Below are 27,718 nucleotides of genomic sequence, written 5' to 3' on the forward strand. Positions count from 1 at the left end.
CCCAGGTAAGTACATTGGTGGCACGGCGGCCCACATCTCCAGCAACATACTCATATTTTTTCACCACCCATTTGAAAAATGCACAGGTCTCTCTCATTGATGGCCAGCACCGACATACACTTTTAGGCACACCTCCTGCCACAAGTTCTAGAATTGCGAACTTTAGTGCTGGGGAGCTACGTTTGAATCTCGGCATCAGCTCAACATCCTGTGATTCCAGGCAAATCGCTTTATCTCCCTGTGCCTACCACAAATGAATGTGTTCTTCTGTAATGTAAATTGTGCTCATGCCATGTTGTTGAGTTTGCGCTATATAATATTGCAAGGAAAAATATAGTAGGGAAACTCGAGTTCACACACTACTGAACACACACTCTTAAGTGCATCAGCAGTGCACTGTGAATCGGAGCGTTTCACAGGCCTGTCACAGATAAGAAATGCTATCAAAACGAAATCCTACAAAACAATATACTACTGGCTGGCAGCAATTCATACCCGGACAACGTCGGGACGGGCTGCTATCAACAATGAAATCATAAACCAAGGAGTTATAGAAATTGAAGACTCGCTGTATCTATTAAGCGAGAAGTCCTTACAAGATTTCAGCCTGCCGCCAGCTGTCCGAACGAACCTAACTGGATACCACAATATCGTTACCGCACACAATATTCCAGAGCTAAATAACTACCTTGTTCAACACTTGCCTAACTTAGTTCCCGATCAACAACTCGCCTACAACACCAAAGTTGATAGTGTTGAAAAGAAGCAAGGCAAACTATTGTTCATAGACGCCCCCGGTGGCACAGGAAAGACTTACCTAATCAACCTCATACTTGCCAAAGTTCGATCTTCTCAGAAATTGGCTCTAGCTGTTGCTTCATCTGGAATAGCTGCCACTTTGCTAACAGCTGGGAAAACAGCACATTCTACCTTTAAACTGCCTCTAACAGCTTCCCTTGAAAAGGATTCAATATGCTCTATTCGGAAAAACTGACATTTGGGGACACTGCTTCAAAATGTGTCTCTTATCATGTGGGACGAATGTACAATGACACACCGCTCACATATTGAGGCAGTTGAAGGAACTCTCAAAAACATTAGAAATTCATCCAACATAATGCGAGGTGTTACTTTTGTGTTTGCTGATGACTTCCGCCAAACTCTTCCTGTGGTGCCTAGAGGAACGCGGGCTGATATACTAAAAGCATGCTTAAAAGCATCACACCTATGGAACTCTGTACAATCTATTACCTTGCGCACTAACATGAGGACACATTTAGGAGGTAGAGATACACAATTTGCAGATCTTCTAATAGAAGTGGGTAATGGAGACATACCTGACACAAATGGCTTTATCTACATACAAAACTTAGGTAAGCGTCTCTGTTCCCTACATGAACTCATACAACATGTTTACCCAGACACCCAGCATCTTCTCAGGAAAGATTACACATGGATTTGCGAAAGGTCTATAGTTGCCGCCCGAACCTCTGCAGTGCATCATATTAATGAACACATACTACAACTATTCCCAGGTGAAACCACAATATATAATTCCATTGATACAGTATTAGATACGCAAGACGCCGTGCATTATCCCCAAGAATTCTTCCACTCACTTAACCCTTCAGGGCTTCCCCCTCATTCACTCCAATTGAAAGTAGGTGTTCCTATCATGTTATTACGAAACCTACATCCACCAAATCTTTGCAATGGGACGCGCCTACAAGTTAAATCTATTTTACCTTATGTAATAGAGACTACTATTCTCACTGGCCCTGCTGCAGGACAGTTAGCCCATATTCCCCGGATACCCATGATCCCTACTGATCTACCATTTCAATTCAAATGCTTACAATTCCCTATTAACATTGCTTTTGCAGCCACCATTAACAAATCACAAGGTCAGACATACAAAGTCATTGGGATAGACTTACGAGAGGACTGCTTCACTCATGGACAGTTATATGTTGCGCTATCGAGGTCGGGGAATTCCGACAACCAATTTATTCTACTTCCTGATTCTCATGAAATACGAAATTTGGTGTACCATGAAGTTTTGAAGTAAATGTTATTTTCAGTACTAAAACCATTGCTGCCTAGCCTGTTTTTACACGGACAACGTCGGGACGGTCCGCTAGTATGTATATATGAGGCATACAACGTCTTAAAAGCTGCTGGGCAAAAGACGAGATGAACCCTTAGCTGGTGCATAAATTATTTATTCAAGCACAAACACCAAGTCGACCATGACGCGTTTCAGCCCGCGAAGGGCCTTGATCACATGACAAATGCGGAAAATGTAAGGTGACCTTTTTAAAGTGCTAGCGTGCTAGTAAAAATGCATAAGCATGGAAGACAGACTAACGTCTCCCTCTCTGTATTATAAAATATACATTTGAATTCAATGCAATGAAAAGGGCAATAACTGTAAAATGCAATTATAAAAAAGGCAGTTGATATGCATGATTAAAAGAACAGTGCAATCGATAAAAACATGTAAAAACTAGTTCATGAATAAATTAGGTTTCTAGTTAAAATCAATATATACATGTCTAATCATTTCGCTACTGTGTTTTTTATCCATCATGCAAACAGTTCAACATGGACATAGGTGGAGAACATGGCCCAGCTTATAAATAAAATTGAACCCTTTCTAATGTCTCCTCCACCTTTATTCATTACTGTCAAATTCGCCTATATAAATCATTGCATTTTTCGAAAAGAATAAAGCCCATGTGGGCTATATCTAATGTGCAAACAGCAATCTAGTGCAATGTATGTGGGCAAAGTTTGCAAATAAATACTAGCACGCTAATATCAAAACCAAGTGTAAAATTTCTTATTAAAAAGTGTCACATCTAATACCAAAAATGCATAAAAAAGTTTAAAAACCATTCATTTGGTTGGAAGAGCAGCAAAAATACTGATATGTCAGCAATAAATTCCACAAATTTCAGGAATATTTACAAGCAGGTAAAAAAGTCTTCACAAGAGTTCATACCATTGGGGATCATACAATCGAACAGTATTATATGGCGTGTCTCCAATTTGCGTAGGAGTGCCTCTCGGTCACCCCCTCTTCTAAAATATATTTCAACCCCTCTGGATTCTTGTTATGAACTTCCTCTAAATGTCTTGCAACCGGGTACGCGGTGTGGCCGTTGGTAATGGCTTGGAGGTGCTGGAGTATCCTCTTATGTGCTGGTAGTTTGGTGCTGCCCACATAACGTAGGCTGCACGGACACTCCAGCACATACACCGCGTACTCGGTTTTGCAAGTCAATTTGGATCGGATACGAACTGGTTTGTCACTGAAGGGAATCAGGTACTCGCTTTTGTTAATACCATTTTTGCATGCCTTGCACACCGAGCACTTGAGAAACCCTTTGCTGCCAGATAGCCAGTTTCCTGCTACACTGACTTCAGGAGTACTCGAAACCAGACTATCACGCATAGATCTAGCCTTTCTAAATGTGATACTAGGAGGGGTGCGCAATTGAAGCCCCAGGACATTGTCACTGGAAATCAAGGGCCAATATTTTCGTATAATTTTACGTATAGCCTGATGTTGCCTGCTATACGTCAAAATCAGTCTGCTCTCATCATGAGATGTGGGACGTGTCTCTGCGGGCAACTGATCTAATTGCACCCTTCCCACAGTATTTGCTCGACACATGGCTTTCTCCACAATCTCTGACGGATATCCCCCTCTCAAAAACCTAGCCCTGCACTCATTCTGGGCTAATTTACAATCCAGATCTGAGCTACATATCCTTCTAATACGCAGCATCTCACCATATGGGATGGTGCGTATCAGATGGGCTGGATGATGGCTAGATGCGTGAAGCACGCCCTTGCCGGCACTCGGCTTTCTAAAGAGTCTAGTGTGTACTTCCAGATTGTGAATGTAAATTTCCACATCCAAAAAACATATCGAGGTACAACTCATCTGACTAGTAAAGCCCAAATTCAAAGTGTTACAATTTAAATCAGTGATAAAGGTAGATGCCTCCTCCTCAGAAGCATTCCAAATAATCAGGAGGTCGTCGATATAGCAAAGCCATTTGATGACCTTGTTTGCAAATATGTGCGGGTAAGATGGTAGGAGGACCTGTTCCTCCCAGTAGCCCATATAGAGACAGGCATAACTGGGAGAAAAGCAGGCCCCCGTAGCCGCCCCCCTTACCTGATGGAAAACCTGATTGGAAAATAGGAAATAATTGTTGTGCAGACATAGATCAATCATATCTAGACGCATTCTACTATGATCCTTGAGACAGACAGGTATATTGTTAAGGTAGCGCTGTACTGCTTTAAGTCCATCCCTATGATGTATAGATGTATAAAGGGAGGAAACATCCAGTGAGATTAGCATATACCCTGGTTTCCATTGTACATCCCTCAACTTGATGAGCAAATCTCCGGTGTCAAGAACAAATGATTGTAAATTCCTGACATATTCTTGGAGAAAGAAGTCAACATATTTACTCATATTCTCCAGGATACTTTTGCATGCCGATATTATTGGACGCCCTGGAGGTTTGCAGCTGTTTTTGTGTATCTTCGGGAAGAAATATGCCACCGGCATCACTGGATTCACAACTTTGAGGAACTTGTACTCATCCATTGAAACAAGACCAAGACTCCCCCATGCCATTAGTTTTCCAGATACCATATTCCAAGCCTGCTTGACATCACACATGTTGGTTCTTTTATAACAGTCTCGATCATTGAGCTGACCCCAAGCCTCTTCCATGTATAGGTTCCTGGGCCACAACACCACATTACCACCCTTGTCTGATTGGCGGATGATGATATTTGTATCACCTTGTAGTTTCTTAATCAATTGATGGTATGCGGCCTCACAATAGTGATGTTTGTTTTTGATTTTCGTCTGTTTAAGAAAAAGTCGATTTAGCTCAAGAGAGACTTTGTCTTGAAATAGATCTATATTATCTTTCAACATGAGGGGGCAGAACGTGGATCTTGGTTTAAATGGCGTTAAAGCTGTGACAATATTAAGGCCCGTGTCTATGCACAGTGCTGGTGTTGCTGACTCAATCTGGAATATATATATATATATTACCTACTGGTGGTCACCAGTCAGTAGTTATAGTTAGGACCTAGTTACCATAGGAAAATCTCAACATTCTATTCCCAATAACTTTGGCGCCGTTTCACGAATCTTCGTGACATTTTCACAAACTTATGGCCCGCTTCGGTCCGCTCCTATCTCAAAAGTTTCGGGATGATTCGGCAAGCGGGGGCCGAGAAAAAAAAGGGGGATCCCAAAACATGTTTTCGCCACACAATTTTCCATAGGAAACTTTAGACACGGTTACAGCACGAACTGCTGAACGGAATTACACCAACTTTGGCAAAAAGGTAGCCCTTTGGTTTAGAAAGAGCCCATTTTGTTAAATGGTGTAAATCCGTTCAGTACTTTTTTAACAATTAATGGAAAAAGAAATATATATATCTGGGCAGAGCCTAACGGCACATCTCATCTTGAGATCTGATTGGCTGTCAGCACTTCATCCAAGAAGTGTTGGCAGCCATCTTAGGACCAATATACATGATAGCACCTCATTAAAAAGCATTGCAGTTAATAGAAGGTTTTAAGACTAGTTACATTATAAACCATTTGTTGATGGTACCATACTCGTTTTAGGAATTGTGGTGAGTTCTAAGGTGATTTTACCATGTGAAAAAGCCTTCTGCTGGGATATCATGAATCTTGTTTGAGAGAAAACTATTTTCTCATGCTTTTCCCACAGAGGTTTGGAAGGTGATCTTTAAGCTAAACTGAGAGCATATGTTCTTTAAATTCACATTATCTTTCTCAGTCATGTGAGAATAAACTCTGACATTCTCAGTAAAACGTGTACATCCAACAAGGGCAGAGACCGTCAGTTGATTCCTTTGTATTCTACTGAAGCTTCCCAGAGTGATCTAAAGAACAACTAGAGCGCTAACAGTCCTACTTATGATAAACGTATTGCACACCTGAAGCCATCTTGATTGGAATAGAGTGGTAACTCTTAAAAAAATTATTTTAAAAAGGAACAAAATGAGGGGGTTCATTTTGCCATAGAAAGTATGATTAGTGCTACAGAAATAAAAATTAGGGCACATTTTGAGTGACTTCTCAAATCCTCTTCTATTTCATTAAACATTTCTGACATGCAGACTGAAACATGCACTTTCAATACAGTAGCAGACGTCCCTGGTGAGCAGTAGCTTTACTACAGTGATCTAATAAGCAACCAGAATGCTAACATTCTGAATTTATGGCAAATGTGTGACACATCTGAATGCCTTCTTGATGGAATCAAAGTAAAAAAACTGAAAGTATTTCCTACTGAGGAGACTGTAGTAAATGTGGAAATTAGGAAACTTAATAACAAAGAAGTTTCCCAAGATGGCCACCAGAGACAAAAGAGCCCAAATGTCACACAAATATCACCTAGATGTAGCCAAGTATTGCCCAATGACAGAAGTGTGCAAAACACTTTTTATTTTTGTGTTTTTGCAGTTTTTTATAGTGCAGACTTGTCATGTATTGGAGTGCTTTACATGAGCATTGGTTACATCACACAAGAACAAATTCATTTGGTTTCAGACATGGGGAGATTAAGTGATTTGACCAGAATCACAGAATGTCGAGCTGAAGCAGAAACTCCAACCTGGTTTCCCAGTTGCAAAATCTGCAGCTCTAGAAGAAACACCACATCCTCTCCCCTAAGTGCAACATTTAATCAAGTGGTCAACTGGATAAAAAAACATAAAGATAACAAATAATTGAAAAGTGCTTTGTCGCTATTTGAAAACTCAGAAAATATGTCCTCATTTTAGTTTTTTAGAGCACTAACCATCATTTTGATGCAAATAAGACCCTCTCATATATAACATTTCTAAAGGAAATGCTCTTGGTATTACAGTTTTGATTACATCAAGATGACGTCAGGCGTTCCTGTCACAAATCAGAACTTGTTCCACAGGAGCCGAAGATGGTCCCAACGCCCCTCCACCAGACCGTCACCTGAATGTTACAACTCTTCTGGGCAACGTACTAGCAGGGGGGAAAGGGGAAGTGGAGAAACAAGAGAGACAGCCTGGTGTTGGTATCTATGTGCAGCACGCTGCTTTGGATCAGCTGGGCTCTTCGTGGTCTAGTGTGCTGTACCTGCAGTGGGAATAAACCTTTAGCAAACAACACTTACTTTTATTCTCACTTTACTGTTTTAAATATCACTTTTGTAATAACCAGTAAACCCCTAGGCTATTGCTTCTTTCCTTTGGAATTTAATTAGAGGTGCAACATCTGTACCTATAAAATAAACACATTTGTGAGCCAAACCTTAAATTATTCTATGGGTCTGTTGATATTTTAAATGTGGTACACTAAGATTACCTTATACACGGTAAACTGCTCTTCTATGAATACCAATGTCGAGTTTTATCTTTTCCACAAACTTCTACATACATTGACTGTTTCCTCTGAAGAAACTACTGCTCTATTCACTTCATAGGCAAATCATGTAAAACAAGTTTTTTGGCTGTTGTTGGTGATGACACCTCCTACCATCGCTTCACAGGAAAACAAATAACACTCCAAGTCTCTGGTGTTCGCACAGCAGCATTCGGGGCACTACTTAGTAGAATTTTGAAGAAGAGAGTAGTGTTCTGGAATCCCACAGTGCGCATGCGTTGAAGTTTTGTAAATGTAAATGTAGTAGTACTTGTATAGCGCACGAATCACCCATGAGGCATCTCAGCGATTGTACGCATACCGCTGTGGAACCCTTCCTGGCTTTTCCCTGTGAAGTGCCCACTCCTGGGCACCCCCAAGGTGAAGTCAGGCATCCTAGCGTTGTTGGGGCCGTTGTGGAGATTGAGCAAGCTATTGCCCAGAGTTGCAGAGTGGGACCCATGATTGGAATAGGCACCGAGGCAAGAATTATCAGGTCCGAGGAAATTTTAGCCCAAGAGGAGAGGCAGGAATTGAACCCTGGTCCCGGGGTAGACCTTTGCATCAGGGTCTGCCGCTCTAACCATTGAGCCACACTTCTCCACTTAGGCGTCTAGAAAGGAGACTACTAAACTTCGAATACTAACTGTAACTCTGACTAGACTAAATATTTCACCTAAGCAGAACAGGAGCGTAACGAGACGAAAATGCAACCGTCTCTGTCACAACGATGGTTGAAGTGCACAGTTCTATTCTAGAACACGAGCATTAGGCACCTGGCTCACTGCGAGCCCAAAAAGACTAGACCACTGACTCCATTCTGGCGCGGAGTTAACGGCGGACATACCAGACTTCTGTAACGTCAGTAGACATTGTCGTACAAAGAGTTTGGTCATTGGCAACTTGTTCTTGTGAGAAGGACATTTCCTATAAGTGTTCAATTTGGTCTTTGTTTTTCTTTTAACCCTTTGCTGATCGCAACTTGCTATGCAAATCCTGACAGTTCCACACTTTTGTAATAAATATAGAATGTTAGCAATCTAGTTGTTCATTAGGATACTGTTGATAGGCAGAGGCCACGGGCACGGACTCTGAAAATTGAAGGCAGGTAGGAGGGTGTAGAGACAACAATTTGACCACACTGGGCAGGCGGGAAGGGCAGTGGCAGCACAACAAAGTTTGGAGGGCAGTGGAAAGGGGGGGCAGGGGCAACACACCGACAATACAGGACTGGCAAGAGAGGCTGTGGCAATGTAATAGACCATTGTGGGCAGAAAGAAGAGGCAGTGGTAGTACAACCATACATGCCAACAGACCCGATTCAGCCAGGAAACGTCCAATGTTTTTAAGCCCCAATAGGCTTTATTTGATCTGTCTCCTGTCTACAATCTCCTCTTTTTCAATGTAAGTCAAAGGGGAAAATCAATACTCCAGGTTTTTTTCAAAATCTCCCTCTTACCAAGTTTAAAATGTTAGCAAGTATGGTACATTGGATCATGGAAGGCTAGAGGAATTGGGGTAGGGACATGGACTCGGATAACAGAGGACAGGTGGGACATGGAGAGGTGCACCAACCTGACCCTACAGAGCAGGCATCAGGGTTTGCAGCCACACAATACACCACACAGGGCATGCGGGACAGGAGTGCAGCACAAAAATCCATAGAAAGCAATAGGGAGGGGACAGGCCCATGCACATGGACAACAGAGAACAGAGGGGAAAGAGGCAATGGTAGCAAGCTGACCATAATGGACAGACAGTAGAGAAAGCTGCAGCATAACGGACCATAAAGGGCAGGAGGAACGGATCAGGGGATCAGACATACTTGCCCCAGCAGGTGAGGGGTTCAAAGCAGCTCGCCTCATTTCCTCCCGAGCAAGATTGAGAGGATGTGTGGTCCGGAGATGCTTGTATATAGAAGCAGTGCCACAAGAGTATCTTTTTTCACTGCCTCTTGACAGGACTCGGTCACAAATTTTGCACGTCACCTTTCTCGCATTTACTTTTTTGTCTCCAGGTGGAAAAGTGAAGAATTTCCACACAACAGATTCCGGCCTCTGTGGACGTGGTGCCTCCTGCAAGAATTTTTCTTCAGAAGATACTTCCTCCTGCTGCTGCTGCTGTCCAGAAGCCATTTTGTTTGATTTTTTGAAAAACACCAAAAAAACAAGCAAAAGGGTTTCTTTTAGGAAAAGAGATGTCTTTCTAAAGATGCTCCAACAAGAATGATTAAAATGGGTGGGGTCCTTCAATAGTTACAGTGGGAAAGGTTATGAACCAATGAAATCTTTTTTTTTAGGTCACATGGGATCCACGCACTGCGCTTACGAATCACACACGGATGCGACTTCGCAAAAATATATTTAAAAATAATATTCGTTTATCATAAGTACAAATATATTATTTTTATGAATATCTTAGATAATCTCTTTCTGTAATATGTATATTAAAGACACATGCATATCATTTTAGAACATAAAAGTTTTTTGCAGGAGTCACGCGCACAGCGTGCCCCAGCACGTATATGACGGGACTCCGGACCCGCCACTGCGCAATCATCGCGTACCGTAATACGCATGTGTCACAAATGCTTGGAGCAGGAGTCGCGGACTGGTCGCCTACCAATCGGGCACATCACGTAATATTAAATGTATATGATGTAACTGAAAAACATGCAGCTGTCGCACATTGTACGCGGAACTTTCACGACTTTTCTAAAATGGCGGTTAGGATCCACGCACCCACCCTGATGTGTTCGCTTTGGGTGCGCGACTCCGAAAAAAATTGGGAAAAAACGAAAATAATATAAATATATTAAAATAAAAAAATAAAACACAAAAATTAAAGAATGCTTCAGTTTGAATATTTTTGTAAATTTTTTTGTGCAAATTTCAGAAAAATATATAATGTTATTTAATGAATAAAATATTTATAAATAAACAGTTAAAAAACTGTAAAAAATCAGTACAAAAACATAGGTGTAACTAGTATTACACTTAAAAAATAGCATTTAAAAAAACCGTTCAAATTCACTGAAAAAACCATTGGTTTCAGAGACGTTATAGTTAGAAATTAGCATTTAAAAAACCTTAGAAATTCACAGAAAAAACATAGGTTTCAGGGGTGTTATAGTTAGTTGGACATTTCACTCAGACAAAACCATAGAAATTCCTCTGTTATAGTTAGTTCTGCTAACTATAACTCGCGTACCTGCAATGCACTGCTTATGGTGTCAAATATTACATCATTCATGACATCACTGATGACATCTCAAATGATGTCTATATATGTGTGTGTACTTGTGTGTGTCTGTGTACTGTCTCCTTGGTGGACAATTTCTGAGGACCCCTACAAGATATGGGACATTCCGAATTGTCCTTGAAAGTTTTTCCGGACTGGCAAGTTTCTATTATCAGCTTTTTTGCAATTTGCAAAAATGACAAGTCACATCTCCCTGACTCTTATAAAGGAAAATCTGTCAGGGGGCTTCCTGTGGATGGATAAGACTGGGGAAGCCTTCCATGAATTGAAGAGATTCTTTGCCCAGGCACCTTTCCTTAACATCAAGATACAACTTGAATATTTATTGTGGAAAATGATGCACCTGAGACTGCAGTGGGTACTGTTTTTCTTCATCGGTGCAGAAACAAGACCAACTAGGTGCAGTGGAGAGGTTTTACCCTGGATGAATGCATGACTACAAGGAAGTGAACCCCTTCCGAGCCATTGACTTAGATAAAATCCCAAACAAGGTTAAAGATCTGCTGAAAATACAGGTATGAGAGCTGTATGCTTCTATTATGATTGGATGAGATTCTAAATTCACTAGGTTGGGATCTTCCAAGTCATGAAGAAATACAATGCTCCCTCAGGCCAGGTAAGATGGCTGAAACATGTAGGCACACTTTCCAGCAGATGTATGAAACATTGCTTTCAGTAGACATTCAAACAAATGATTTTTTTAATCTTGCCCAGGACACCCAATGAATAAAAATGAAAAACCTTTGAGTATACCCTGAGACATTATAATAAAAATCCTCTGGATCCCTACTTCTATCCAGATAAAACATTTTATCACGAATGCCCAACTGTGGTTGAAGCTCTGCGAGTGGTATTCACCTCCGCGGGCGAGGAGGTAACATCAGTTATAAAGGTTTGAGACAGGTAGGGCTGATGAAACAAAAACAAATTCACTGAATTTAATTTGTCGGTTTCTCATGAATCCTTATGTGTATTCTACTGTGTTAATCCATTGTTTCTCAGTTTGTGTGCTACAATTGTGTTTCCTCCCACTTCTCATTCAGCACAGAACTACCTACCTGAAATACTGGGGCTAGTGCTATTTGTTGTATACACACTGAGTGTCTGCATGGATAGGATTCTGTTCAATTCCTTAAATCATTCTCCTTCACTGTTTCCCCAAGAATTAACATTTTAGCCATGGCAACCCACAGAGACGAAAGACACAGTTTACTCCAACCGGTTCGTCTACACATTTTGGCATCATACACCATGATACACTATGAGCCTCCAGGCACCCGCACTTCAAATGTATGATGTCATTTTTGGGATGCTGATTTATGAATGGAACCATTTTTTCAATACTGTATGTTCTACAAAACCCACCAATTTCAGGGGGAGATGTTTAAAAAAGTCGTGCAACGCAGTGCAGCCCCGCACGAGGCTGTGCTGCGTTGCGCGACAGGGAGGGAGCACCATATCTTCAAATATATGGCTCTTTCCTCCCCTTTCCCTTGCACCAGCGCTGATTTTAGCTGCTGTGCGCCATGCGCACACCTTAGCGCCGCAGCGCTGGGGTGTGTGCATGAGTGTAGCATAGGTTTTGTACAGGAAGGGTACCCTTCTTGTACAAAATACTATACTAGACACAAGGGGAAGCTTTTCCCACTTTGTATGCGTGCTGCACAGTGCAGCACACATGCAAAGCCGGAAAAGAAAGGCGAAATAAAAGCATTTCTCCTTCCCTGCACCTCGTTGAAAAGAGTCGCAGTTTTCTCACGCTAAGCGCATTCTACTGTATTTAGTAAATTGGGTTTAGTATGAGAAACCTTGGGTGGTTGCATCGGAACGCCCAAGCATCACCCTTGGCACGCCCGTGGCGCAAAGTAACGCGAAGCAGCGCAAATACGTTATTTGCAGCGCTAAACAAGTTCAGTGCTGGAAAGTTAATTAGGAAAAAAGGATTTGGCCCGTTTTGCTTTACTTTTGTAAATCTAAGTAAATCCCCCCCTCAGTGTCTTTGAATGTGGGTGTGGAGCTCATCTAACCAAGTTGTTGGTCCAGCTTTGTTTGATATTTATCCTGAGGCTGAAATTGTGGTGCTGTGTTGTAAATGTTGATTTCTTTCTTCTTCTGGTGTCTCTGGGTTACACAGAGGCTGATGGCTGTTGTGTGAATGAGGACTTAACGAGAATATACTGACAGCAGATCATGAGCGTTCAGTCAACTTACAATAAAATGGGAGTTTTGCTAGTTCCATGATCTGTTTCTGTCTGGTTGGAAAGAAGGGATGCCATTTCCATGTGGTCGAAATTAAAGATGGCGGCAGCAGCGTTAGGAAACATTTTGTGCCGTCATGGATTAAGAAAGGCGCACTGCATGGTACTGGTGGCATGGTGATGATGGTTTTGACTGGTTATGGTGTCATGACAAGTCTTCTTTTGGATTGTTTGCACTCTTTTGTCACATATTCTACCTAAATCATGTCTTTACTTCATTGCTAAATCGACCATCTTATTTTTTCGGTATGTTTTTTAGGAAAACAGAGTTTTTGGAAATTACCACTTTCTCCTTCAAGATATGGCCATCGCCTTTCCCACCTACTTGACAAGTAAGACTCAATACCTGTGTGTTGTATCAAATTCAAAAGCTTTGGATATCCCTGCTGAACAGCAAGAGCTAACTTGAAAGTGGCACTGAACACTAATGTCAGATTTAGTAAAATGTTGTGTCAAGGTTGCATCACTTTTTGTGGTGAAGCCAAGATGCAAAATCCATGTTGGCATTTACTAAGCTACGTAAAGTCAAGTTGAGTGACATTGCGTGACTTAGTCAAGACAAATTCACATCAAGGCAGCACATAGTGCTGTCTTGCATTGCTTTGTGTTGGGCAGTGTGTTACTTGCTTGGGTGTTCAAATGCATCCACCCACGTATTTTGACACACACCCAGATTTACAAGGAGTTGTACACCTGTGTTTGATCCCTAATGGTGTGCATACCCAACAGAGGCTTAACAGGGAGACATATTTTCCTTTCTCCTTCTTACTTTCTATTTCTATGTATTAACAGGCATATGCCTCTAAGGATTGTTTTTGTGCAAGAAAGTATTCCTTCCTACACAAAAAATGTCTGCCTGTGATGCAGGGATATTTGCACCATGGTACAAGGGCACCTGCATTAGTGCCAGGCAGCCATAGCCGTACCAGTGCATAGAGGTAGCTCCATCCACTCAACACAGTGCAGCAACCTGCTTTGAACATTGCCTTATGTAAAGTATTATAAATATGCCCCAATATGTGTTTTAGAAATGTTCTGTGGATGTTGCAAGATCAAATCTCAACTGGGTACTTTTCAATAATAATTCACAATCATCAATTATAAGACGTAATCACAAAGTTTAATGAATATGTTTTATATTTAACAACACTTCATTCACTTCTTCACAGGTGACACCAAAGAAGTTGTGTCGACAATGACTGGAAATATATGTGCATTCAACAGTGTGCGGCCTGGGTGGCAATTCAATTATTATATCTCATAAAACAATCACCTTATAAAGAATACACTGTACAAAATGAACACTCCTCCTGCATGATGCTATCAAACAAACCTCATACATCTATCAAACAACCTGCACATATATATGAACATACTTACTTGTACATATCTATTTAAAAAAATCCTAGAAACATCTAACACACTTTTTAAGCTCCTCTATCATACATACAAAGAAATCGTTTTATCAGCTTATGAGACATCTTTATCAGTGTATGTACTGTAAACCTTTATCAAAACTCATGTACGGCTATCAAACATCTCACCTGTGTTTACTACTTCAGAAACTCCTTGTAGCATGAGATGCATTTTTTATTTGCTGTGATGTGCAGCATGACATGTGCCTTGAGACTCTGGCTGCTTTCACAGTGACCGTGTAACAGGGACCTATCTCAGCATCCCAAGCACAATGGGAGAGGTCTAGTCGGAAAGGAGATAAGGTACCCTTTCCAATGGTACTGCTTCCTGGTGCATCCCAGCTGCAGGCCCACCAGGACTATGAAAGGTCAATGAAGTGGCCCTACCTGCATGGGCAATGCTCTGCACACCAACCAAATGTTTCAAAGGGCTTTTTGTTTACCCCCAATCTGCTCTCCCAGGGGGGATAAAGACCACTAGACACCTGGGTAATTAATACAAAAAAAAATAGAACAGGGGTGGTTGGGGTGTGAGGAACCATCTTGGTCTCAGGAATGACTTCACAGTAAACAGTCTTTTGCATCCCTGGGTGGCATACTGCAGGATTAACCCCAGTCTGTCATTTTTTTTTTGGGGGGGGGCATAAAGTACACTAAACACCATCGATTGACATTTAGTTAAAATGTATAAAAAACTGATGGGAGCCTGCATCTCCTGGCACAATAGATGTATTTATTTATTTATTTACAGAATGACTTTAGGGTTGTCCCCTCATGGTACATGGCTGTACAGTCCACCCCTAAAGCACATGCAAACTTTTCTACTCCTGGAGGTCATGGTGTTGTTGCAAAGTTGACGCTGAGTGTGTCCCTTGGGAAGAGGCCAGTTTGCCTTCAGTGACAAACAAAGCGGGGTTTCAACATGTTGCCATGTGTGCTCTCTTAGCACTAGCATTAAATGTCACAGTTCACTCCTGCAGTGAGGACTGGGGTCTTTCCTATCCAGTGCACTATGGAAAGTGCATGGTATGTCAAATTCAGAACCATATTTCTTTTTAAAAGTAGTGGGGGTTGGTTGGGCTACATTTCCCACTTCTGGAGCCCAAAAAGTCCTTCTGCCACCTGGGGTTAGAATCTAAATATTGTAAACATACAATAGAACAAGCAGTAGAACTTTGGATTCTTCTAGGCATAGTTTTGATATATAAGTCGACAGAGAGGGAGCAACTCTTCCCATTTTGCCACCATGGGGCAACATAAAGACTAACTGGTGTCTGGGGATAGACCCCAAGTTCAAGACAAACTGACATCACGCACTTTTTTTAAAGCAATCCCTGGTGCCTAGGGTCTGCAGGCCAGTTCCAGGATGAGCAACACTTGCACCCCATTCTGTTTTTCACTTTTTTCCCTGATAGACTGATAGGCTTCCTGGCCACACCAGAGGAAGGGCATATGGTGGGTAAAAGCCCTACTCTGCCGACACGGAGGAGCTAAAACCTACCAAACTATCTGTAAAAAATATGCGAAAAGTATTAGGGTAGAGCACTGGAGCATGTGGCACAGACAGTATTTTTTGTCCTTGGGTGAAGGCGTAATGGTAGTTTACTCCTTTTATGCCAGCCGATATGTCAACAATACTACCAAAGAAATCAACATTTCCTCTCACTTGCAGTGGGGAATGGTACAGTATTCGGGCAGTGGGTCCGCTGGCACCTAGGAAATCCTACTAAGCATGGGCGTTTCTAAAAACTAGCAACACAGGGTGTTGTGACTTGTTTTATTGTGTTCTTGCCCAGCATGCCCTGCAAACCTTAGAAACATGCCAAATGCACCCACTTGTCTCTCTCTTTTGAGGGCGGTCTCTGCAGCAATTTGGCCGGGGTCTTAACACCTTGCGTACTTTCATCTCTCCTGACTGAAATTCTCGCCCCTTGTGTTTATGGATCTAATCCACGTCATAGGAAAGGACCAAAACTGTAACCATATGAAGACCTCAATAACAAAACATTGACCCACCCACACAAGAAGGCTAGGGATTCATCAGGAGAAGGGTGTGGTCAATAGTAGTAGGGCATTTGTTTATCACTGCGAATTCCAAAACGTTCCCAAAAGAAATGTGAGACAAAACTGTAATTTTATCCAAAATGTGATATCTACAGGACAGTCTGAGTGTCAACAAGTGGAAAGATCCATGTAACAAACACACATTTAGGGTTACTGTTCCTGGAGAGCGAGAGACTATATAGGCAGGTTGTATGAGACTGGAGGAAGGACATGGGGGCAGTCAGCAAGACTGTCTCCTGTTGCCCTCACACAACCCCAGGGGGATGTCATACTTCATCATAGGGCGTTTGCACCTCATTGAGCCAGCGCTGCAATGCCCAACAGGTCCACCGAAGGGTCACTTTCACGCTGATATTTTATTGAAATGACATATGATGAGTGTTATATAGAGTATAAGTGGGGTGGTTTTTTGAGTGTAAAAAAGTGAGTTAAAAGTGAGGAGTGAGGTCTAGCATTTACCTATAAAGCCTTTCAATCTGGCACAGCGGTCCAGTTATTAAAGAATAGTTGGAGACCTCCCTCATCATTTTTAACTCACATCTTTACATTTAAGAAACCACCCCACCTATACTCTACCTTGCACTCATCATACAGCATTTAAAAAAAAAGATCTCCATTAAAATTACCCTTTGGGGGAACCATTGGGCATTGCAGCGCAGGTCCAACGAAGAGCAAAGGCCCTATGACGTAGCATGACAACCCCTGGGGATGTGTGAGGGCAACATGAAACAGTTTTGCTGACTGCCCCTGTGTCCTTGTTCCAGACTAATACAAGCTTGCTATTGATTCTCTCCCTCTCCAGGAACAGTAGCCCTAAATTTATGTTTGTGATATAAGCTAAGGAGCCCAGGCACTGGACCTCTAATCCAACACCCAGTCCCCCTTCCTCTACTCAGGAAACTGTGTGAGGCAGGATCCATGTAAGCTACACCATCCTGGACCTATCTGGGTGTCTATTTTACAAAAATATCAGTGATGGTCAACCTTGGGCTCAAATACTGCAGCTACCCACATTGCTGTTAAGAACATCATTCTAAAGGTTAAAACTTGATGTCTCCATTTAACATTTGGGAGGCAGTCATGTGGATGGTGATTGGCCAAGTACACAAATGGGTTTACCATTGTTTCCTGGAGATCCCCCAGATTACAGCACTTTCCCTCTTGGAAAGGTGAGGAAAATAGGTAAATTACCCAACATTTAGTGTCTATAGAACATTTTTGTTAAGAAATGTCGGTTGGATCCATGAAAGCCCAACCATCCTGGATTACACTGCGTGTCTATTTATTTGAAATGTTTGCGGTTGGCAAGATTCCTTGGCAGCTTCATGTTCTGAGAACCAAATACTGCAGATACCCACAGATCCATTATGAGGGAAGTCCAAAGAAACATCCTGATGCCTCCATATCCCATTTGTTTTTTTTTGCAGGCACTGGTGGTTGGCATGCGTCATGCATGTATGACTTTGAGGGGTGTAAACGTGATGCCAGCCTCTCATAAATATGTCGCTCAGTGTCTTTGGCCGACAACATTCCCTACAGGACAATTTATCTTTATCTCAAGCTTGCCTTATTCTCCATGAGATATTTAAAGTAGTTGCCACATTCATTTCTGTGTTACAAAATCTAGTACCTGCCACATTCATTAAAGATTTAAAGGATGGGAAATGTACCCAAAGACTTGAAAATTGAGACCGTTAGAGATCTCCTAATCAATTTGAAAATTCAAAGGAGACAGGTGGGTCCATATTAATAAATTTCTATTATTAAGAGTCTATCAATGATTTTAAAGACATTGGTGTTCCATTAATTAAGGAGGCTAGTTAAGTAGACAGCAGAATTAGTTTATGGCCACTTTACAGTGTCAACACAACACTATAAGTAGTATTCTTAGTCTCATTACTGCAACCACTTTCACCTAGGGACACCCACAAACCCACTGATCCTGATACACTCACACACCCACACTCATCTGATGATGTTCACTCTTTCAGATATCTTGTCATGGATAGCCATGTACTTTCAGATATTCAGTGGAGTTGGGATATGTTGTTTGGCATCACACTGTCACTTCCTTCATTTCATCTATGAGGGCAGGATTTGCAATGCAGGACTTTTAAACAAGAAAATCCATTTATGAGACGGCACCATAACGTTGTATACTAATTTTCAACTGAAATTTATTGGCATATAAATACATGCATGTTTTAATTGCCTTTCAGTAACTTTAAACAGAGCATCCCCAGAGCTATCTCCGATCAGACCTCTGAGGCACCTGGTGTCCCTTCCTGTTGTGATCTCCACTGTGGTTAATTCTCTTTGCAACCTGATTGCCGTGGTATGCACCTATCTCCTGGTCCAGCAGCAGCCATGGTACAGCAACACTGATGTGTTCAGGTATATTTATTTCTAGATTATTTGTGTGTCATTCTTAAAAAAATAACTCCTTAATGTGAAACCACCTTCTCACCACCCACAATCACCTCATATACACACCAACTCAATATGTCCATACCACCTGGTAGTTCTACATCACTACATATACGCTTCCATTTAATTTGCACCTACCGCTTGTAGTTCTGCATCTCCTCATATACACTCCCACTCAATGTGTACACCCCACCTGGTAGTTCTGCATGTCCTCATGTACATTCCCACTCAATGTGTACACCCCGCCTGGTAGTTCTGCATCACATCATATACACTCCCACTCAATGTATACACCCCGCCTGGTAGTTCTGCATGTCCTCATATACACTCCCACTCAATGTGTAGACACCACCTGGCAGTTATGCATCACATCATATACACCCCACTCAATGTGTATACCCTGCCTGGTAGTTCTGCATGACCTCATATACACTCCCACTCAATGTGTACACCCCGGATCACTGAAATAATATCGAATGACAAAATATCGACCTTCAAGAATATCGTTGACAAAATATAGACTGTCAAAATATCGACTTTCTATGTACAAACAGGTAAGTACAAAAATACTGAGTTTTAAATATCGTTGACAAAAATATAGTTGTAAAAAATATCGACTTTACTAAAAACAATGTTAAATTAAATTAATATTAAAAATTAATTACTAAAAAATATCGACCTTCAAGAATATCGTTGACAAAATATGGACTGTCAAAATATCGACTTTCTATGTACAAACAGGTAAGTACAAAAATATTGAGTTTTAAATATCGTTGACAAAAATATAGTTGTAAAAAATATCGACTTTACTAAAAACAATGTTAAATTTAATTAATATTAAGTTTAGTTTAGTTTAGTTTGTTTAGTTTGTATAGCGCAAACAGCTACCCAACAAAGGGTTTCCCGGCGCTTGTGATTCAGTGTAGAGAGAAGGACAGCTGGCTTAGATGTTGAACAGCCAGGTTTTAATGGCTTTTCTGAATCTGATGTAATTAGCCTCTGAGCGCACAGATTGTGGCATGGAGTTCCACAGATAGGGACCAAGGTAGGCAAAGGATCTGCCTCCCATACGTGATAGTCTTATTTTGGGCACAGCAAATTTGTTCGCTGTTGCAGATCTCAGCGTCCTAAATGGACGGTAGCGTTGTACCAGACTTTGCAGATATTTAGGAGCTTTGTTTGCAGAGATTTTATGCATAAAGCATAGTGATTTAAATTTAATTCTATTCTCAATTTTTAGCCAGTGCAATTCACGTATGAGTTTGGTAGTGGGTGCATGGATAGGGATTTTACCTAGCAGTCTTGCAGCAGCATTCTGCACAGTTTGTAGTTTGCGAACTGTGGCTTTGTTGGACCCTAAGTATAATACATTGGCATAATCCAATCTAGATGTTATTAGGGCGTTAATGACAGTTCTTTTAGTATGATCTGGTAGCATCCAGCAGATTTTCTTTAGCCACTTCAAGATGACAAAGCAGGTGGCTGATGTTTTTATGGCCTGCTGGTGCATATTGAGTGTGTCATCAACAACAAAGCCAAGGTTTCGGGCCTGATTGGATGGAATCGGAGGAGGGCCCATTTCCTGAGGCCAATGTTGAGGTCCCCAGAGTTCTTTGTTTTTTCCTAGGATTATAAGTTCGGTTTTTTCACCGTTTAGTTTTAGGAAATTATTTTTCATCCATCCAGCGATCTTTGTAAGCCCTATTCTCAGGGTGGAAGGATCATTATTGCCTGTTGGTGGAAGGGAAAAGAGAAGCTGAGAGTCATCAGCATAGGAGAACATTATCAGTCCGGTATCCTTAGCTATTTTGGCAAGAGGGCTCATATATAAATTAAAAAGTAATGGACTTAAAATTGAGCCTTGAGGGACTCCATGTTTAAAAGTGTATGTATCAGAGTACACGGAATTTGAGAAAATTTGAAAGGTTCTATTTTCAAGTAAGGATGTGATCCAATTTAAGGCAGGGCCACAGATGCCCATTGAACGAAGAGATTTTATTAGTACCGCATGTGAAACAGTGTCAAATGCGGCACTAAGGCACTAAGGCATTAAAAATGAATTACTAAAATATACTTATAAATACTTAAATTAACTTATAATAATTAAATAATTATTGAAAGTAAAAAAAAAATTATTTTATCATATTTCTTAAAATATATATAGTAACAAAATATAATTAAATATTAGCCAATATTATTAACGTACAATAACAATATTGTAAAAATTACTATTCCCACTCCAAAGAGTGCAAGCATAGGGTAAGCGTTGGATAGCGTAGGGGTTAAAATTACTATTCCCACTCCAGTGGGTGCAACAGTAGGGAAAGCGTTGGATAGCGTAGGGGTTAAAATTACTATTCCCACTCCAGTAGGTGCAACAGTAGGGAAAGCGTTGGATTGCGTAGGGGTTAACATTACTATTCCCACTCCAAAGAGTGCAACAGTAGGGAAAGCGTTGGATAGCGTAGGGGTTAAAATTACTATTCCAACTCCAGTGGGTGCAAAGAATTATGCAAAATACCAAATCAGGCATTTTGCATAATAATGAGTAATTTTGACAAAATGGTTTGCTCATTCCATGCATGTTCCACAAAGAAAATGATGTGGATATTACCCAGACTTGGTGTGCACATATCCGGTGTTCTTTCTTCACCTCACTCACACTTCTGTGTGGTGTTAACACACCTCCTGATGTTCATTCATCAATTCAATAACAGGTCTGGGTCCTTTGTCTGCAACTCCTGGAGGCCAATCACTTCCATATTCACAATCCCGTTAAATGTGTGCACACTTCCTGGCAGTCCAGCATCACTTCATTCACAATCGTACTTGGTGTGTACCAACCTAATGGTGGCAATTCATTACCTCATTGACACTTATGTGGGGTGTGCACACACCTGCTGGTGGCCATTCCCCAGCTCATTCACACTGTTGAGTGGTGTGCATGCACCTCCGTTGTCAACACCACATTCACACTTATGCATGGTTTAACCGCACCCCTTGGTAGCAATTTAGAACCACATTCACACTCAGGAGTGTATTTACAAGCCCCTTACGCTGCCAGTGCCGGCCCATATCTACGAGGCTACGCAAAGCCACTTTGCGTGGCTTTCAATAGCCTCGTACATATTGTGTAAGGCAAACCAGTGCAAGTTGCTGCGTTGCCTTACACTGCATCAGGGTGGCATTCCATGGGCACTGCAGTGGGTGCTCCCACGCAATACCCATGGGTTTGGACGGTTTCCCAGATTCACAAGGATCTGTAAACCTGGGACAAGGAGAAATATGTGTATTTCCTCGTTCTTTCCGCTATTTATTGTTTTCGTGCAAGCAGGTGTCCCTTCCTACACCTCTACAATCCTGCCAACAACGCAAGGGTGCCTGTGTTGGTGCTAGGCTGCCAAGATCGCACCAGCACAGGGGGAAAGGACAGGAAGGCACTGTATTTAATAAGTATGGTGCATTCTTGCCCTTTCCTTTTGACACAGGGTAGTGCTGCAAGGCGACTTGCTGAACAGCCCTTCATCAGAAACCCATATATGAGGCCCTCAGTGCTTACTGATGACTTGGTTGTCCTGCAGAGTCAAAATCAGCTTCCTTATGTGAACCCGCCTCATGCTGGCCCTGCATAACCTCATTTTGCACTCATTTGGGTCAATAGTGCATCTCATCAGTCTCCTGCATTACTTCATTCTCACTCCTACTCACTGTTCTTAAAATGGCGAGACCTTCGCATAATCAGTCTCACTCTCCGTCCCATGCTGCTCGATCTGCACCAACCTCATGTCATGCCTGCATCAATTATTTTCAATCCCATTGGTCTGTAGCCTGTAAAAAACAACAATTGATGGACAGAATGCAGAACAATGTCATACATTCACCCCAGTACAGAGATCTGGGCCTAAATCCATTGTTTATTTGCTCACCATGCCATCCCAGTTTGTACCCAGCCATGTGCAAATCAGTCTTGACTCTGCGCCCAATGGGAATAGTCCAGCCCGAACTGCCTGGCCAGGTCCTCCCTGTACTGGAAACAAGCATCCCTTGACTGGTTTCGGGGTTTCACCCTTCATCAGCCAGGCTATCTTGAATCTAGTGGCATGGCGAGCACGGGACCCATGTCTGGGCATACCCGTCCCACTCGGGGTGACAGATGCAAAAAGAACAATTGATGGACAGAATGCAGAACAATGTCATACACTAACCCCAGTACAGAGATCTGGGCCTAAATCCATCGTTTTTTTGCTCACCACGCCATTCCAGTTTGGACCCAGCCATTTGCAAATCAGTCTTGACCCTGCACCAAATGGGAACAGTCCATCCCGAACTGCTAGGACAGGTCCTCCCTGGACTGGAAACAAGCATCCTAAGACCGGTTTCTGACTGTAAATGGCATTCCAAAGGACATCCTTCCCACTCTCCTCCATGTTTGGTCCACCCCTTGCCCACAACACCACCCTCCTCAGCATGCGTACACATCATAGCAGCCGTAAACGCTTTCTTCACACTGTTACGTATTTTGTAGTTCTGCATCATGTCATTAGCAATCAACACAGTCTTTCTATAGATCACTGAATGAAAGATACCCTTTGTTAGGCACACACTACCGTCAATGAGGTTTCTAGGTGTCAATCTTACTCTCAGGATTATAATTAATGGGTGTTTTGGCTGGTGTGAAGCTTGTGAACAAGGGTAGCACTCTGTTTTGCTGGAAGGCAATTCAGGAGAATTGGCTTGTGTTTGAAAAGGTTCTACAGCCCCTTGCTTTGAGTGCATTCTTTGGGATAATTGGTAGAACTTGATCATGACTATGTAAAGTACAACTCTCAGTTTAAAGAGAGACTCTCTGTTTGAGATACCCAGGTCCTAAATGATAGTAGTGTTAGTACATACAGCATGCTCATTTTGATTTGATTCTGCCAGAGGCTTAGGCAATGCCTTCCTTGCCAGGGTGTTTTGATCTCTTTTCTTGAGCCACCCGCTGCCCATACAGCTGCTTTTTGGCCTCTCTGTAGTTGTCCTACTGATGCTGCAGAGAGACATGTTATGTACACTGCAGTATTCCAGCCTAGAGGTATCCATGACACCTACCACCAGGCTCACATGTTTCTGAGACAGAAGAGGAAGAATAGAGTTTAGGCTGTTCAGTTGGTGAAACTCATAACCCATTACCTTACCAATTTGGGGTTCCAGAGACATTCTGCTGTTAATAGTAAAGCATAGATTTTTTTATCCTAGAAGCCAGCCTTGGGGTAGGGCCAAGGGAACGCTTGGAGCTGGGATATATATAAAAAAAATGAATCCACTGAAAAAAACAAAGGTCAAAGTGAAGTTATGTTTGGCTTTCATTACAACACTAGAACATATGCTTAAAAATACCTCAGAAATTCATCCCACAAAAATACATTTAATGTGCAGTATTGGTTAGGAATTAAGAAAGGGACTTACGACTCGTAAAGGTATGAGTGAGGAGTCTCCGCACCCATGGGGGATTCTCCACATTCATTTAAATGAATTAAAACATTTGTAAGTACATCAGTTTGATTAAGGGGAGAGGAGTTGGCCTAACGGCTAGGGCGGTCGACCTCTAATCTGGGGAACTGGGTTCGACTCCTGTGATTCTGGGCAAATCACTTAATCTCCCTGTGCCTAGAAAAAAAAATGAATGTGTTCTCATGTAATGCAACTGGTGCAATGTAAGGCGCTCTGATGCCCGATTCGGGCCAAGTTTGCGCTATATAAAACTCTGTAAAAAAAAATGGTGAGGTCATGAGCATTGCATTTGGTGTGTAAGTTATGGTTTGCATGGGTATAGTGCGAGTTACGGAAAGTGGTGATAACCGTAATTGAGCTTGAAATTTAAATGTGATGAAAACTTTACAATGTTCTGCACTGAATTCATATCAAATATTTTGGGGGAATTATGTACTAAAACACTGATGTTATTCTTGGCAGTGCTTGTATCTCTGAAAATGAAAGCATGTCTGCTTTACTAAATGGTACCCAGAAAGAAGCATCTCTTGGGCAAGGTTTTGAAACAACATCTTTATGGGTGATTACTAATTTCGGCTGCATCATAACTGCATTTGTGGTCTCAAAGGGGAAGCCCTTCAGGATGCCCCTTTACACAAACTGTGAGTATGTTTTCTATGTTTGAAGTATTGTGACTGTTTATGTACACATTACATAGAAGTAAGTAAATAAAGTTTATTCATGCATAGTTATTTAAAACCGTAGCAGTTAAATTACATTTGATAAAGACATTCTTATCATGCAATAATTCCAAATAATGATTTTAAAACAAAAAATATATAACACTGTCTATGCAATGAGTTAAAAACACATTATATTAAAAAATATTGATACAATATGATACATGCATAAAAGACAGGTCCACAGCAGCTGTTTCAAACCCGTAGAGTCCTGTATCTTATCTTAAAGTGCAGATGTGCTGTGCTATGTTTTTCATAAAGTGCACAAATTTAGCCATAGTATGTGTCAAAACACCAGAGAGTTGCATTAGAAAAGTTCATCTACAAATGTCAATTTTAATAGCTGTGAAGGTTTCTTTTTTGACAAGTAGTGCGCGGGAGTAGTTAACAGTTTTTTCAAATCACTTTTTTAAAATTTGTGAATCAGCAGCTTATCTTGGAGTTAAAGGCTCTAAAGCAGGGGTCTCCAAACCGGTCCTGGAGGGCCGGATCCTTACCAGATTTTTGGGATATCCCCATTGAGATACATGTAGTAATTTTAAAAATCTGGAATGGATCCGGCCCTCCAGGACCGGTTTGGAGACCCCTGCTCTAAAGCTTGTAATGACAGCCTTGCCACAGGTATGTCTTCCCCACTTGTTAAATGGAACTCTGAGCAAATGCCTTCTTTCTTTCTTGTAATAGTCCCAGGCATACACATGTGATGTGTACTATATTTTCTACCCCTTTATTACACTGCCTACCAAGCAGTTCCATGGGGGCCTTGTTCCAATTTTTCCTTATGTCTCTCCAGGCATGCTGCCTAAATGGAAATGCATAAAATCAATTTTCAAGCATCTTGACCATCTATCTTCAAGATATGGTTGAGACTTTAGTATTTTTATTCATTGGTCCTGAACCAGGCATGCTATCTACTGGCTAATTTCACTAATGACATTTTTTTTTAAAGCAGCTGGAGAAGGGGAATTCGCCCATTTTTTTTTAATTCCCTGGGGCAAATTTTCAAGCAACGGAGTTAAAATTATCGCCGTTTTAGCAGCTGAAAAATGCCGCCAAAGCGGCGATGCTTGATAATATGCCCTTGAGAATTCCAATAGAAGCCAATGTTCTGGTGTCAACATGGGCTTCTATGGGAATTCTCTACGGCGTATGATCAAGCCCATTATTGCCACTTTAGTGGCAGATTTCTGCCGCTAAAACTGCCATAATGTTAACGCCTTGCTTGATAATATGTCCCTCAGTCCTTTATTTGTTGATTCCAGCTAGAGGTGTGCTGGTGCTATTCCATTCCTATGTATCTCCTGCCACAAAGCTTGGCATAACTGGCTTTTGGATGCTGACCTTATTCGGTTCCAGGTTTTTACATAGGCCCTTTGCACTGGACCAAACTCCAGTCTTATCCGGGAAGGGCATGCTTCTTCAGGAAGGTGGAACAGTCATCTAAATACTTTCGAAGAGATTAGATTTGAAAGTGCAGCATCTCTGCCCTGAAGTACTTCACTACTAAATGTAACGGTCGGCAAGAGTCAAATCAAATCAAATCAAAATCAGCTTTATTTGATGCAACAAATCTCACCATAAAAGCATACCATTATGAAAAGAGTCCTATATTTACTTTTTCATCTCTAATTCATACAAACACAGGGAAGAGAATGTATCAAATACATGTTCAAGTGGTTGAAATCCATAAGGCAGTCATTAGACTAGCTGATAGCTGATTTACAGGGGGCTGCCGACGCTGTCCCTCAACTCCGAAGCTGAGTTGTCCTGTGTTCCTGGCAACCCAGGGGCAGGTAGTCTGTTCTCATTTCCTCCTTCGACTCTGTCCGGTTATAAGATCTTGAGCTCTAAAATTAGATCCGGCTCCCCGGCGGATCCTCTGCCACCTGCCCTTCATCGTCAACTATATTCCTCCATCTCTCCGATATGATCTTGAGTTGATGAATCTATCCTTGAATACAGCTTCTGTCCCATTGTCCTATGGAAACACGCCAAAGTGGTCCCATTATTAAAAAAGCCTTCTATGGACCCGAGCGACCCTGGGAACTATTGACCAATCTCCCAGGTTCCATTCCTGGCTAAGCTGATGGAATCCCATGTGAATTCCATCTTGGCAGGATTCCTTGAGCAGAACGCCATCCTTGATGTAACGCAGCATGGCTTTCGGCCACGGCACAGCACTGAGTCTGCCCTACTCACCGTGTCAGAGAGCATCCGAGGGAGTCTGACATCAGGGACTCTGCGGCACCGGTCCTCCTAGACCTCAGTGCCGCATTTGATACAATCTCTCACGACATCCTTTTGAAGCGTCTCGGGGAAGTGGGATTGGGAGACTTAGCACTGGCCTGGCTGCGGTCTTTTCTTGAGGACTGGTCTTTCCAGTTTCTGGTCCCTCCATATCACTCTTGAAAGGTGGCTCTACATCGGGGAGTCCCGCAGGGCTCCGTTTTGAGTCCCTTGTTGTTCCAATTGCATGGTGGATCCTTGGCCTTGGCAGAGGTGGCAAAGAGCAGAGGACTATCCCTGGTGTCCTACGCCGACGACACCCAATTGGTGCTGGCTTTCTCGAAGAAGTGCGATAGCACACCGGTCAAGTTTAAGGATGAT

At 41.8% G+C, this 27,718-nt stretch overlaps 1 protein-coding gene across 1 annotated transcript in view; it reads left to right on the forward strand.

Moving 5' to 3' along the window:
• Positions 1–27,718, forward strand: part of LOC147684246 (putative cation-transporting ATPase 13A4) — a 385,092-nt gene that overhangs the window by 341,524 nt on the left and 15,850 nt on the right. The window contains exons 25-27 of the mRNA XM_086944646.1: positions 13,253–13,325; positions 18,692–18,866; positions 24,855–25,033. Of these exons, the coding sequence (XP_086800772.1) occupies positions 13,253–13,325; positions 18,692–18,866; positions 24,855–25,033 (427 nt within the window). The remainder of the gene's footprint in view (positions 1–13,252; positions 13,326–18,691; positions 18,867–24,854; positions 25,034–27,718) is intronic.

This window comes from Lissotriton vulgaris, chromosome 11 (assembly GCF_964263255.1).
Source record: "Lissotriton vulgaris chromosome 11, aLisVul1.2, whole genome shotgun sequence".
In the NCBI taxonomy this organism is placed as follows: domain Eukaryota; kingdom Metazoa; phylum Chordata; class Amphibia; order Caudata; family Salamandridae; genus Lissotriton; species Lissotriton vulgaris.